The sequence below is a fragment of the Palaemon carinicauda genome, chromosome 40 (assembly GCF_036898095.1).
Source record: "Palaemon carinicauda isolate YSFRI2023 chromosome 40, ASM3689809v2, whole genome shotgun sequence".
In the NCBI taxonomy this organism is placed as follows: domain Eukaryota; kingdom Metazoa; phylum Arthropoda; class Malacostraca; order Decapoda; family Palaemonidae; genus Palaemon; species Palaemon carinicauda.
Window position 1 is genome coordinate 21,194,927 of NC_090764.1, and position 16,489 is coordinate 21,211,415.

The 16,489-nt window shown below is 33.6% G+C and overlaps 1 protein-coding gene across 2 annotated transcripts in view; it reads right to left on the minus strand.

Moving 5' to 3' along the window:
* Window positions 1-776: 776 nt before the first annotated feature.
* Csk (C-terminal Src kinase) overlaps window positions 777-16,489 on the minus strand; it is a 222,680-nt gene continuing 206,967 nt past the window's right edge. For both annotated transcript variants that reach the window (XM_068363461.1, XM_068363462.1), the window contains 9 exons: window positions 15,172-15,304; window positions 14,791-14,877; window positions 14,508-14,645; window positions 9,849-9,985; window positions 9,017-9,178; window positions 7,271-7,466; window positions 6,729-6,815; window positions 5,013-5,105; window positions 777-3,328 (listed from right to left, as the gene is read on the minus strand). In XM_068363461.1, coding sequence (XP_068219562.1) covers window positions 3,242-3,328; window positions 5,013-5,105; window positions 6,729-6,815; window positions 7,271-7,466; window positions 9,017-9,178; window positions 9,849-9,985; window positions 14,508-14,645; window positions 14,791-14,877; window positions 15,172-15,304 — 1,120 coding nt within the window. In that variant the 3' untranslated portion in view covers window positions 777-3,241. The remainder of the gene's footprint in view (window positions 3,329-5,012; window positions 5,106-6,728; window positions 6,816-7,270; window positions 7,467-9,016; window positions 9,179-9,848; window positions 9,986-14,507; window positions 14,646-14,790; window positions 14,878-15,171; window positions 15,305-16,489) is intronic.

A 16,489-nucleotide genomic window follows, 5' to 3' on the forward strand; every position in this document is an offset into this window, starting at 1 on the left:
AATAGGATTATACATAAAGCAGCATGATGTAGAATATTGGGAGAGCTATGTTTATCTTCTGGATGTTTGATTGAATATAAAATTTAGGCCTTAAGCCAAGCACTTAGGAATCAAAGGCCATTCAGCGCTGTATAATGCAAATTAATCAGTCATACACCGTACTCTCACAACATTTGGTATCACACAACTTTCATACAATAATATCTAAATGCAAAATAAGAAGGGATTAAATGTACATACATACATACATACATATACCAAGGCACTTCCCCCAATTTTGGGGGAGTAGCCGACATCAAACAAATGAAACAAAAAAAGGGATGTCTCTTCTCTATGTTCCTCTCAGCCTGACAAGGAATTCAACAGAGTTCGGCTGGTACTGCTAGGGGGGCACAGCCCACCCTCCCCATTATCCACCACCAATGAAGCTTCATAATGCTGAATCCCCTACTGCTGCTACCTCCGCGGTCATCCAAGGCACCGGAGGAAGCAGCAGGGCCTACCGGAACTGCGTCACAATCGCTCGCCATTCATTCCTATTTCTAGCACGCTCTCTTGCCTCTCTCATATCTATCCTCCTATCACCCAGAGCTTCCTTCACTCCATCCATCCACCCAAACCTTGGCCTTCCTCTTGTAAACTAATTAAAGCTTGTGATATAATCTGGAATTAAACAACAGGATGCCAATCAATTCCATTGGTCTTCAAAAGCTGTAACCAAAACAACATGCTTCGTATGTCACTTGAAATGACTTCAGGAGAGATAATAACAAAGATGAAAATGTAAATGTTTTATTTTTCCATTTAAAAAACAATGAGACAGCATAACTTTTTGAAGTTAATTTTAGTGTTGCTTTTCTTTTTTTTGAATATCTAAAAGTACTGATACTGCCTAATTACTTCTTAATGTCAAGCCAATCAAAACCAAATCGACTGTTTGTATTTGAAGGCCTGGATCTATTGTTTATTTTTCTTGTACTACAAATACAAGGCCTGGTTCTATTGTTTATTTTAACCTAATGACCAGTACACCACTAGTTATAGCACTTTATTGGTATCTTACCAATCCAGCGTTTGTATACAATGCAATATTTATAAAACCCTTCGTACAAAGATTCACAATCATCCCATCACTAAGTATAACTGTCATCTTCCCCAACGGAAGAAGACAGGTCATCACAATTCTGTTGAAAGAGGTCTCGTCTTGCAGTGATTCAATCCAATCGCAAAAGCTTCCGTTCAAGATCATTAAATTTGCAGAACTACTTAGGCATATTTTTTTCAACAGATAAGAAAATAGGCGAACACAAAACAGAAAGTAACGACGAAATGAAAATTATGAACGTAAGCCGAAAACCTTCACTGAAAAAGCTGACCTGGGACTTATCATTCCCTAACTCTGTACAGTACTGTTGCTTGATTCTCTTGAGCACTGGAAAATACTGGATGAGAAGGCTCCCATAACATATAATATATATTTATATACTGTATATACTGTATAAATTAAAAGCTGAATATTTCTGTTTTATCCAGCAATTTATAATTTCCCTTAATCACATTAATAGTTTCATAATATATTAATCATAAAACATTTCACACCGACTTGACATTTACATAATGAGGATATAAATGCAAAACGTTAAACCTCGTAGAAGTCAACCGTGCATTTTTCTTCACATATCAAAAATATAAATAATTCATGAACAGGTAATTCTAGTCATCCATGCAAGAACTCTTTTTAACAATCAGTTACTCCTAATACTTCATCAGCCCGATTTCACTTGCGATATACACACCAACAGATTTTGTCTATGTAAGATAATAAAAAAAAAATGCACTCAAAAAGTGGAGAAGTGAGGTGCTTATACTAATAGCACAGTGGTCACTACGTAATAAATAGAGCCCAATCAACGACCACAAGCGGACTCAAGATAAATCATTTCATTGCTTTGAAAGTTAATGTCAAGATTCCTTACACTTATTCCTAACTTTTCTTTTCAATGACTCAAATAGAAAATTAACATTTACAGTACATCCTTGGTAACTGTTCTGGAAACAATTCAATACTGCATAACGGCAAAAAAGGATATTAGCAATCAGTATAAAGAAAAGAATACCAGATATATCCAAATTTAAAATTTGTCTTCCACAGTACTGTACAATAATAATTTTTGTAATCCCCCCTTTCCGTAATTTACAAATACTGTGCGGTAATGTGATCATTTGCCATCAAAGGAAATATTATTTAACGATGAAAGAGAAGTAGCCCATATTTTCTCTTCAATGTGAAGCTCAGATTAATAGATCTGCATACAATTTCATAAAATACAAAATAAAAGTAAATCTGGATAATACTCAGTACCTGTAATACTTGCACATCACTCCTACAATAATTATATTCACACTGCATGTTAGATGCTCCAATAGTAACTTTGGGGAAATATTTAGTCCATAATACTCTTCTTTGAAATACTGCAATGTATTCTATCCTCCCTTAAATTTAAACTTTTTATGTACTAATTAAAAACAATAATTATTTAGAAGATTTTAGCCAATCATAGTTTCAGGCCTTTCACAAAATACAGAAACTTGTCAAGACACCTAACATTGTAAAGAGACCAGAAAGCACATTGTCCAACTATTCACAGAAATAAAAAAAAAAAAAAAATACAAAAATGAAGACACACGCATGTCAATAAAATACTTGGCTTTACACTACACAGGAACATGAATGATATCCACACACATCAAGTACCACCACTGCTCACCATTTTTGTTTCACAGCTACGTAAAGCTATTAGGAGAGAATAATGTTGCACCGTCTCCTTAAGCAAAGAGGCCTTTACAAAAACTGACGCAAATATACTTTCACTCTCAGTCTATTTAAAGTTGACTAAAATAATCATTTCTGAAAAAAATAAAAAAAGACTAAATTGTCATGTAGCTAACACTACCTTGTATCAGTCTGGAGGGACAACAGGCTCAGGTGTCCTGGGCTTAATACCTGACTGGTTTAAGTGTACAGGATAACACTGATACACCATTTAACTTTTGTCATCTTGCACAATGTGTAAGAGCACAAATGTACTTCTGGTTTTGGTAATTGTCACCAATAGGAAGTCCACTTAAATGTTCACTCCACAAACTTTTACATTTGGACATAGTCAGCACTGCACGAATTTGAAGCTAGCACGATCTAGCATTGGCACCATTAAAAAGTCATTTAAGCTCCCAAATTAGGTCAATCTGAAGTTAGCTGTTGAAGATGTGATAGCCGTTTACAGGCTTCCTGGAATGTGGGTCGAAGACTGCAATCCAGATCCCATGCCTGAAATGAAAATAAGATAACTTTGAAATAAAGTAGTTGGGAAAATTTAAAGTATTAAAAGATAAACTTTCAATAATCGAAACCATAACAGCCTCAAATTAAGTGAACTCACATCTGGCTGGGAGGAACATAGAGAGATGTCCCCTTTTTTGTTTCATTTGTTTGATGTCAGCTACCCCCCCAAAATTGGGGGAAGTGCCTTGGTATATGTATGTATGTATCTTCCTTACTCTTTAGTGAAAATATTCCTCAACACAGAAAACCCTTTCAATCATTGGGAGATCTATCATACTATAATCATAATACTTCATAAGTACAGACTTTTTAATAGATGCATAAAAGTCCCACACAAATTACAAGTCAGTTTATACCATACTTGCATCATTAACGTGTTACAATTAACATAAGTCTTCATACAACTAAACAAACTACAGTATAAACTATTCAGTACAAGATAACAAACATTTGTTTTAACTAAATTATAAAAAAAAAGTTTTATAACTTCAATTGTTCTAAATTAGCTATTCAAATTATGAAAGACCAGAGAAGTGCGACAATTTCAATAAGATTATATTTCTAAATGTGGTACACATTTTATGCCTTTCACAAAGAGTAAATTTTGGATAATAGTGCTAGTAAAACAACCCTTCCCATAAGTATTTAGCCATTTCAAATTGAGAAAATCTCTTAACCCTTTTACCCCCAATGGACATACTGGTACGTTTCACAAAACTCATCCCTTTACCCCCATGGATGTAACGGTACGTCCTTGCAAAAAACTGCTATTTACATTTTATTGCATATCTTTGATAACTTTAAGAGAAACTTCAGGCATTTTCCAAAAGAATGAGACCAACCTGACCTCTCTATGACAAAAATTAAGGCTGTTAGAGCAATTTAAAAAACATACATTGCAAAATGTACTTGAAAAAAAAATGCCTGGGGGTTAAGGGTTGGGAAGTTCCAAATAGCTTGGGGGTAAAAGGGTTAAATTATTTCTATGAACCTGCAATCATGTTCATATTGCTTCTCTCTCAAGCTGGAGTTTTTCTCATCCATGCTGTTATGTTACTATTGTATATATTTTCACGATCATTACAGGTACATCACAAAAAGAATAATAATAAACCATATAGAAAACTTTCTCTTCATTTATCTTGTGTGGTACCTTTTTTGGACTGGATTAGCTTATAAAATTTAGGCCATGCTATTTAATTTGTTTCTAAATTCACATAAAACTTTTCCCATTACAAATAACAAACATTCACTTAAAACAGCTTGAATTGAATGAAACATAATTGCATTCAGCAAAGAGGTAATGTTTTTACTCAATCCATATAATAAAAAGGCAATATGTCTCCTTGAACACCATTTTAATGGCAAACATCTATCAACTGTAATCCATAAATAAAATATAACAGGACTCTGAATTAAAAAAGAAATATTTATATGTTCTATACTGTACTAAGTACCTGCATAACTACATTCTGTAAACAGTACTTTAAATGAAACAATATAGGGAAGATATAATGATACAATATAGTGAAGATATTCACTCATTATTTTAACTATCTTCCTTTAGACACTTAAAATAGCAACAGCAACGTCTGTTTCTTTCTATACGGAATGAGTAGTCACAAGAGATCATGGCAATCACTAAACTGAAGAAGCAATTAACACTTACCTCCTTCATCAACTGATACACTTCAGGTGGACAACTATCAGGTGCTTCCATGCGATATCCCTTTTCAACATGCTTCATGACATCAACTAGCGGCTAATTTAAGGAGAAATTAAATCAGAGAATGAATATCCAATTCTTTTTCATGGTTAAAAAATGTTCAACAGTATTTTAAATGGTATCAATGCTACTTAAAATTGGACTATAAATTACTACAGTATAACTGATTTTCTGGGGTAAATTTCTATTTCCAATACCATTATGGAGAACTTGTAAGACATAAATTCAGAAAAAAACTCGTTTTGCAATATTCACATCATTTCCACTGAATATATTTATAGGATCTTCTATTACCTTTGCTTATCCTTTGATTTTGAGGAAAATATTCTATCAAACACTATCCACCTCATTGCTACTACTGTAATATGTAAGAGCTTGGATACCAATAGAACACGCTGCTTAGTACGGAGTCCTTATCCCTTCCAAAATATAAATAAATTTCCAGGTGTTGTATTCATAATCATTACCTTCCTTTTCTGCATGTCTGTTTTTCCTTTGCTAAATTCATTTTATCTACAGGGTCCTTATCATGTGAACTAAATTTCCCTTGCAATAGATTATCAAAAAGGGATTTTGACGAAGGAAAAATCTATTTCTGGGCGAGGAACCTGTGTCGCCCAGTGAAATGCTCCTCTAGCACCATTTCTAAGGCATAGTTATTGCTGAATATACCAGAGAAAAAGAGATGCATGGAATGCCAGGAATAAACCTAGCTCGCTCACTCATTGAGCGTTGGTATAGAAAACTGGGGCGTGATTGAACCACAACCATAGATCCCTCACTAATTAGACCTCTCCTTCATCAGCATACCCCCTCTCTACCCCTACATCTCCCCACCCCCCATTCTCATTCCTCTTCAGCTCTTGCGTTGGTCAGAAACAATAATTACCCATCCACATTTTCAATTTAATAATCTTACAATTAAACTAGCCAGTCACACAATAAAGAGCTTTAGACTATACTGACATTTAAAAATTTATTCTGATGTACCCCAAGAGATTTCATTAGAGTTTACGGAGATATTTTTATCATTCAACACTGAGTGCTATTAAATCTTCAGACTCCTTCAGCACCATTGAATATATTTTACATCCATCAATTACCATTTTCTCCTTCTTCTATTATTTACATACTGTATTTGATAGATAGATATGAAACCCAGCCATTGAGGGGGGGGCAAGCCAGCCTTAACTTGGTGCCGGTCCCAAGCCCGGGTAAATGGGGAGGGTTGGCGACAGGAGAGGCATCCGGCCATGAAAAATTTGCCAAAACCAATATATCCAGTGGAGATTCTGAACATCGACCCACATAAAAGTGGGAAAAGATGCAGACAAAGAAGAAGATTTGATAGATAGATTTGAAAATTTTTCCAAATGCTATGATAATAAATATTTTAAAGCCCTATCTTGTATAGTTTTTGTAATAAGATGAGTTAAATAAAATGTCAAAAAGAAGTTTGAGGCTGGAGTGCAAAAATTCTTTTGTGTGGGTTGGATTTCAGCGTTACCATAAAAAAAAACATAAATCTAAAGCAAGAAAGTACTTATTCTTAGACAGAACTAACAATCAAATTACGTTATTGTAATAGGTTAAAATATTACAATTTCACAACAAAGTATTTCTTAAAGAAGGTTTTACACTCATAGTACGGATACTTACAATTCTTGGATATGGCACTCTACCAAATGAATAGATCTCCCATAGAAGAATTCCGAAGGACCACATGTCCGATTTGTTTGAAAATTGCTGAAGATGGAAAATGGAAAAAACAATTAATACAGGATAATTTATCAATTCATTTTATTGGTTTCAAATGGGAATGTTGGCACACTTGCAATTAAAACATTTTTACAAATAACTGAATTTTTGGTTATTTAGTCCTATAAATATCATGGAAATTGGGTATGAATAAATAAGAGATGCAAGTTCTAAGATTTATAAAAATATTGTGATGATAATTATTTAACCATTCAAACATAGCAACACTTAAATCATTTGGCAACCAGTTTGTAATTCAAATGAGCTACAAAGAACAAAAACCCTAAAATTTAGACATTATTGTTTACATAAGGTAAATAAATCATTACACTATTGTAATACAACACAGGAAAAGTTTTAAAAATCCATACTCTTGCTAATGCTGTACAATACTAAACTTCAGATGGAAAAACTAAAAACGAGAACGGGTTCCTTCAACTTACACTGTGTCTGAGGGCCTCAGGTGCAGTCCACTTAATAGGAAACTTTCCACCATCAAGCTTGAGGTTCATTTCATGAGCTAATCCAAAGTCACACACTTTGGCAACACCTTCTTCACTTATCAGCACGTTTCTTGCTGCTAAATCACGATGAACGACTTTCTGGGACTCTAGGTAAGCCATTCCACTACAAGTATCACTGCAATGGGGAATTATATCAATCAATTATAGAATTTCTTATTTATTCTAACTTTTATAACGATAGAAAACGGGCCCATTTGCATTTTGCAAAATAAAAACAACTACAGAATCATTGCTACTAAATTTTGATATCTTTAAAAACATCAACTTTATGTTTATACAGTATACTGTACTTATATTCTCGAACATATAAAAACCAGAATTCGACATATACAGTACTAATCTGTTAAAATGCATTATAACAAATTTACCTTTGAAGAGAAAAATATCAAAGCCATAGAAAGGTCAGTTGTCTGTATAAAACTATTGATAGTTGTTTGTTTTCAAGGATAAATTGTGATTCTAGTCTAATTGACTAATGCAATCAATATTTTTTCATATAACAATCTTGATGCAAGATTGTCACCTTAAACCAAAAGCTCCACAATGCCTATTATGCATCTACCTATAGTTTAAACTAGTAAACAAATACCGTAGTTAGCGTTACATATTTCTATTATCATATGAAATCTCTTTCGAAACAATTTTCAACCTAAGTGAGATCCTTAGCATTTGGCACTTTTAATACAATACCCGCATGACTATTTTCACAAAAAAGAAAATATAATTCTATTTAAATGATTTGTCAACTGGCTTTCGTAAGCTAATTCTGATGAAGTTAGTCAATCTCATATACAACATCTCGACGATAAATTTTCTCAGTGAGATTATAGGTGTAACTGTGTCTCTCTTGAGCATTTTGAGTCTAAATTCCCACCTGGTTTTCACGTATGCAATTTCTCCACAATTTTCAGGACTTTTACTGATCTCTGTTCTATTACTTTCATGCTTTAATAACCTGTAATTATCATTATCATTTGTCAGCTTAAATCTTAAATCTACATAGACCTGGTCATAACATTTCTGGCCAATAGCTTTTATTGTCTTTGCACATTTACAAAATTATCATCATTATCATTACCCCTAGCCAAGCTAAGACCCTAGTTGGAAAAACAGACTGCTACAAGCCCAAAGACTTCAACTGGGAATGCAGCTCAGAGCAGAAAAGAGACAGAGCGCTAACAAATAAACTATAAATGAAAAATAATAATAAAAAACTGTATAATATATTAAGATCAGTAATAAAGTTAAATGTCACAAATATACTGCACGATGAAAAGAGGCCTACCGGTATGTCGACCTGTTCATCAGAAAAGCACTTTCAACAAATCTCATGTTCTGAAGTTCAAATGATCCAACTACCTCTATTTCGGACTATATTCAAGCATCTTGACAATAAATCTCAAAGAATAACTTCCTCTGGTCTATGACCCTTAGCCACGTAATTCTATGTTTACAAGTTCCATTGACTTTGAAACACCCTTTCTGGGAGTACATTAAAGATAGGATTCTAAGTTTATAAGTTCCATTACCTTTGAATCTATTTTCAAAGCAGAACACCCTTGCTGGAAGTACACTAAATATAAGATTCAGTAGGAAAAATACACACAAAATACAAATTGCACAATACTGTACAGTACATGTAATAAAAATAAGATTAATTCTCACCATGCAAAATTAATCTGGTCTCTCTTTGTAACATGAAGCCTCCCTCTTGATCTCAAATAATCCACCAGAGAACCTTTACTCATGAATTCAGTGACGAGGAGGATGCAGTTGTCCTCAAACACTAGACCCAAAAGGTTGACTAAGTTGTTGTGCTTAAGGCTCCTGTGAAAGAAAAGAAAACAAAATTAATAAGTAGAAACAGACTACGCTTTGGTCATGCTTTACCATTAACCAGTATTAGGAATACATAAACACGTCATATGTCGTGAAATGTGAAATAGTGTTGTGTAACGTTTTAATTGAATGCTTGCCTACCAAGATATTGTCATTGAAAAGAAGGGAATTTGTAAATTAGAAAATTAAGATTTTATGTAAAGCTGTATTTTGAATTCTGACATTGCTAAAAAGAATTAACCAGCATCCTCTGCAACAGTAAAATTTTGGAAAACCATCTAAAAGAATTAACAAATAACTCATAAGGTACAAAAAAATGATAATAAATCTTTCATTTTGCTTTATCTCACACAACAAATACTTCAAAAACGTTTAAACCTCAAAGAAAAAATAATTCTCTGAAAATAGAAGCAAGATGCATTCAACAGCAACTTCGTAAAAAAAAATCAGCATGAAAGGTCTTAATATCTTAAAAGTTTCAAAAAGCTTACATCAAGTTCATATATGATTTACATAACTGTAAATACTCAGACAAGGACAATATAAAATTTACCTATAATTCGCAGATATTAAAGTTTAAATGGATAATCTTTATTGGGGAATATCCTCTTAAAGAGTGTTTTACAATAAGCAAAGTCGCCAGAGGCACAACACTTACGTCATGAGAGATGCTTCCTCTAGAAGACCTTGGGCGGCTCTACTGCTATCTTTCAGTCTTTTAACCGCAACCTTCTGGCCTTTCCATTCACCAAGAAGAACATCACCAAATTCGCCTTTTCCTATAGAATCGAGCAGCTGCAAAAAGAAAATGAGAAGAATAGAATACAATGCACCATTGTAAAGTGAAATAAAACTTCAAACCATAAGTCTTTTGCAATCTTCCCTCAAAAAATAATTTCTGGGCTCGACCTGTGTCGCTCCGTGAAATGCTCCTCTAGCACCATTTCTAAGGCATAGATATTGCTGAATATACCAGAGAAAAAAAAAGAGATGCATGGAATGTCAGGAATAAACCTAGCTCGCTCACTCATTGAGTGTCGGTATAGAAAACTGGGGCGTGATTGAACCACGACCATAGATCCCTCACCAATTAGACCTCTCCTTCATCAACATACCCCCTCTCTACCCCTACATTTCCCCACCCCCTATCCTCATTCCTCCTCAGCACTTGCGTAGGTCAGACGTGTTTTGTTTTGCTCTGTGTTGTTTTGTGTTTTTTGGAAGATAAAAAAAAAAAAATATTAAAACCAGTGTACTAACAGATATCATATTCCCTGATCAAACTTGCTAACAAATACGAGAGTTCTGACAGGAGTTAAGATTTCAGTATCCTAAACAATAATAATAACAGTGATCAATTCACCTTGGTGATTGGCATTTTGAAGGTATTTTGCCAGTGATCAATATAAACTTGAGAATATGTGGTTTTTTTTATACTTAGGAAGTAAGATTCACTTTCAATACAAAAAGGAGTATATGAACAGCCTACAATCTTAAACATTTTTAATGTTACATACTTTATACTCAGTTAATATATGTCCATAATTCATATACTCTCTCTTAGAAAATGAATTGTTTTAGCATTTAACAAAATCATACTCTTTCCTTTTTAAAGCCAAGCAAAATGGATGGTATACTAATTACCTGTGTATACTATATTCAACCCACATATTGTCTTCACCACCTGGATCATATATCAATATTCCTATAATTACAGAGAGGTTCATTTCATGTATACAAAAATGCTGAACAAAGGCTAATCCTGCTGCTATCCCTAAATTACTAATAAAATGTTATGGTTCTTTGTCCTAACGCCTCTCCAATATTCAATGAGACTGAATTACATTACAAATTTTATCATGAATACTGTCACCATAAAAACAAATAAAAAACCCAGGACACTTCTTCCAAAAATTGAAAAATTCCAAATTAAAATAAAGATTTCACTCGCATACGATTGAATTAATATTTCAACACGTATCCATCCTTTTGAAGTAGCATAACAAGAGTTGAATCTTTGAAATGCTGAGCAAACCAAAAAATATCTTACTATTTTGACGGCGCACTTTGATGCAAAGATGTTTGATACTGAATGTATTTGTGCCTTCTTTCTAGCATTTGAATGCCGTGAAAGCAAGATTCATCACTAACAATAATGTATTCCCAGTCCTTTTCAGTCGAATGCAAATGATTTTAGGCAAAATTTCTGTCATTTCCTCTTTATGGCTTCTAAAAGGAAAGGCTTCTCTGGACCAACCTAAGAGGGCAGATCAAGGTCTTTCTGCAAACAATATTGCACAGTTCTTTTTGATATTTCCAAGTGACATGGGATTTTCTGCCTTCAAAATCTTTGCTGCATTTGAAGATTATTTCAAAACAATTCTTTTGATAAGGTTGTCTGTCTTTTTAGTAGTTTTTTGTCTTCTAGAGCCTTTTTTGCATTGCAAACCTAAAACAACAACCTTGTTGGCAATTGTTGGCGTATAGCCACCACATCAAAACCATATTTTTGGCAACTTCCATTTAGCTATGACTGTTATAGCTCCTACATAAATTTAAAGGCTACAAGGATAATAAAGGAAAGCATTTGTGTAAATAAGATATATGTACTGTACTTAAATCCACTAGAGTCATAAAAGTAACGCAGTAGTATTTGGGCATTACACCTCTCAAAATCAAAAACACAATATCCACGAGACTATCTTGAGATATCTAAATTTTACTAAAAACAGAATTAAATATATCTGGTAACTGGCAATATGGCACAATACTTAAAAATAATCTAGGCTAACAAAGATGCATCTTCTGAAGAAATTCTAGATCATAATAATATTGGGAGAAGGAAACCAAACATTTGACCAATTTGATCTAAGAATAAATCTTATCCCCAGCATTTCTGTGGCTTCTCATAACAACTAATACCTTTCCTTGTTGACAAAATTCCTATCATATGGCTTTACTGAGCTTTTTTTCAGGAGGTGGTTATTATTACTATTATTATTACTAGCCAAGCTACAACCCTAGTTGGAAAAGCAAGATGCTTTAAGCCCAAGGGCTCCAATAGGGAAAAATAGCCCAGTGAGGAAAGGAAATAAGGAAATAAATAAATGATGAGAATAAATTAACAATAAATCATTCTAAAAACAGTAACAACGTCAAAACAGATATATCCTATATAAACTATTAACAACATCAATAACAGATATGTCATATAAAAACTATAAGAAGACTCATGTCAGCCTGGTCAACATGAAAAAATTTGCTCCAACTTTGAACTTTTGAAGTTCTACTGATTCAACTACCCGATTAGGAAGATCATTCCAGGTTCTATATTAAAGCTTCCTCTTTTCAGATTACTAATAAAGTGATCAGTTATTTTCTAAATATGTTTATATACTGTAATCTCATGATAAAACCTATTGAGCATTCTACTCAACACAAAAACATATTTTCTAAATATGTTTATATACTGTAATCTCATGATAAAACCTATTGAGCATTCTACTCAACACAAAAATATACTGAATGCTCCTAAGCTTCCTTTTGGACAACCAGATTTTAGGATTAATTATAAAATCTCCAATAACCCTTATGTATATCTATTCACATATATAGTATAATGTATATGCATATACTGTACTTCATAATATTAAAGCCTTTATGTCGAGAAAATTCTCTTGTCAACATATCTTTTTCTAGATAGAGGTTACACTCTGGCACACTATTCTATCTTATTCCCTTCCTCTTGTTTTGTTAAAGTTTTTAAAGTTTATATAGGAAATATATATTTTAATGTTGTTACTGTTCTTAAAATATTTAATTTTTCCTTTTTTCCTTTCCTCAATGGGCTATTTTTCCCGTTGGAGCCCTCGGGTTTATAGCATCCTGCTTTTCCAACTATGGTTGTAGCTTAGCAAGTAATAATAATAATAACAGGAGTAACTAATTCTATTCAGCAAGAGACATTCTGTTTTCCTGTTATGTGTTGCTAAGTCCACGGTCAAGTAAGGAGAATCCTAAGGATATTGCTACATAGCACCTGCTTCCCACTTACAAAGCAAACTGGTGACCATTTCAGTGATTCACACTATATCACCAGATACTTTGCAAACCTAATTCCTTAGCAAAGTGTCACTTGACAATGTCATCCTTTGCTAGAACAGTGAATTCTAGAATAATTACCAGTATGGTGCCACATGCTGTAGAGGCATGTTTGACCATTCCAGTGATTCACACTATATCACCAGCTACTTTGCATGCCTAATTCCTTAGCAAATGTGTCACTTGACAATGTCATCCTTTGCTAGAACAGTGAATTCTAGAATAATTACCAGCATGGTGCCACATGCTGTAGAGGGATGATATACATATACAAAAAGCGAAAACTAGAGGGATACTAGGACTGTCATACAATAGCTTCCCATCATCTAGTGTTAAGAGATCCGTTGATTTAAAATGTCTCTGATTTTTTGGTAGTTTACCACATTTGACAAAGTAAGCAAATGTGTTTGTCCTCTTTGATAAAATCAAGAAATTCGTTTCTAACCTTAGGACCAAGGAAAGTGCCGGAGCTTGAACAACTTAACCCTTTTACCCCCAATGGACGTACTGGTACGTTTCACAAAACTCATCCCTTTACCCCCCATGGACGTACTGGTACGTCCTTGCAAAAAACTGCTACGTATTTAAATTTTTTTTGCATATTTTTGATAACTTTATGGGAAACTTCAGGCATTTTCCAAAAGAATTAGACCAACCTGACCTCGCTATGACGAACATAAAGGCTGTTAAGAGCAATTTCCAAAACATATATTGCAAAATGTGCTTGAAGAAAAAAAAAAAAAAAAAAAAAAAAAAAACGCCTGGGGGTTACGGGCTGGAAAGTTCCAAATAGCTTGGGGGTAAAAGGGTTAAAAGTGGCTGGAGTTCTCTGACCACGCAGAGGAGAAAATTGAATTGTCTCTAATGTGTATCTACTATACTCCCAAGCCACTGAACTGTCATTTATAAAGTTCATATGAGTAGGATTAGAAATGCCATACAAACTACTGTTACTTTTAGTGAACAGTAGCTTACCAAGCACATTTGGAGGTTATCTTGAGTTGGAAAACAATATGGATGAAATTCAAAAGGAACTTGATACTTTCCCGAGTAAACGAGTAAACCAAATACAGTACACTGTCACTTAAATTTTCTCTTGCAACACTATCCAATATCAGCTAGCATAACTACAGTAATTTACAATTTGTATCTTCTCATAATCTCTCTCAATCTTCTTTGGGCTATTTTCTACCAACAAGTGTATATACATACTTACCCTTAGTTCTTGCCTATTTATGGACCACCCTGCTGCTTTAAATGCTTTCACGGGATCTACGTCATACTGTCGTTTGCCTTGCTTTGGCACTGATCTTTTTAGCTGTGTACACAACCCATCGGCATCTTGTTCATAATGCTGGAAAAATTAAGACAAGTTGAAATTTCACTTATGAAAACTCCATTAAATCATTTCTCATATACTCTGTCTCACTTAATATAAAATTGTTATGGTACAAGGCAGAATTAAAAAATTCTTATAATAAATATTCAAAATCTCTTACCTCCACTAATTTTGTAAGGTGATCAAAAAATTCTTCTTCGTCTATAGTTAATTTATTATCTTTGTATATAACTCTATAATGTTCAACCTGAAAAAAGAGAAGAAAATAGTACATACGTTTAAACACTGTACACTCAAATTTACTTACATAAATGTATGATAAGTGGTTATTTCCTTAAAGGTATTGGGAATTGAATGTATCAAATTATGGTAGACAAAGAAGAAATTAATCACAGGGTAGGGACAAGCACAAAATATAGTTGGATCTGAAAAAAGTTGACAAAATATAGTTGAATTTGTGAAGTTCACAAAATATAGTTGGATCTGAGAAAAGTTCACAAAAAAAAATTATCAGTTATGTCCTAAAGTACATGAAACTGACCTTATCAGAGAAGCAAACGCACAAAGTATAATCGCCAGGGAAGTTGGTAGATTCTCGAACCAAGAAGAGTCCATCTTCGTGAGGGGTTAACAAGCTCTCGGCTTCTTCGCGGCTTATCTTACCATGGAACCATCTAAAGAAGAATAAGAAGAAATGGTGATTCTGAGATAATGTCAAAATTGCAATCAATGACATATATTTTAACATTAAAAGTAAAAGAATTCAGGGCAGAAATTGAGTAAATGGTAATGTGAAATCATATATTTAACTAAAACTCCTGCTGAAACTAGAGATCTGACAGGGAAAATGTATATTATATGGTTATCTGACTTACAAATAAGTGATTAAGAAAATAATAATGTTAATAATAGAAAAATCTCTTCCTACTCGAGAAATCTCTTAATATAAACATATGTACAAAGGTACATTTTGAATTATCATAGAAATTTTGCTGTATTTCCTAAATATAAAAGATGAAGAGCTATGAAATTCTAAAATTATACGAAATATCTATGATAGTCTATAAATACATACACAAAGAGAAAGATATTAGTTTCTAAGACAAAGTGTTTCTAGAAAAGATTGCAGATAATAAGACAAGAACATAAGATAAATTCTCACAGAAAAATGAATGTATAAAAATCCCTTTCCTATGGAAGACGTCAATAGAAAAGATTATGTCAAACTAGGGATGCAACAGCAAAAGACAAGCCAAAGACACGCCATCCTTTCTACTCAAAAACCCAAAGACATGACTTTGTTTCTACTTGAGAAGTCAAGGACATGACCTTGTTTCTACTCAAGAAGCCAAAGACATAACATTGTTTCTATTCAAGAAGACAAAAACATGGCAATGTTTCTACCAGAAAACCAAAGTCATGACCTTGCTTTTATTAGAGAAGCAAAGGGCATGACCTTGTCCCTACTCAAGAAGCCAAAGACATGACAATGTTTCTACTTAAAAACCAAAGACATGACCTTGTTTCTACTCGAGAATCCAAAGACATGAACAATGTTGCTACTTGAAAACCAAAGACATGACCTTGTTTCTACTCTAGAAACCAAAGATATGACTTTGTTTCTACAGGAGAAGCAAAGGACATGACCTTGTTCCTAATCAAGAAGCCAAAGACATGACTGTTTCTACTTCGAGAAGGCAAAGACATGATAATGTTTCTACTACTGTAGAGAAGCCAAAGACACGACCTTTCTACCTGAAAACCCAAGAATATGACCCATCCTTCCACTATAGAAACCAAAAACATTACCTTGATTACACTTGAGAAACCAAAAACATGACCTTCTTTACACTTGAGAA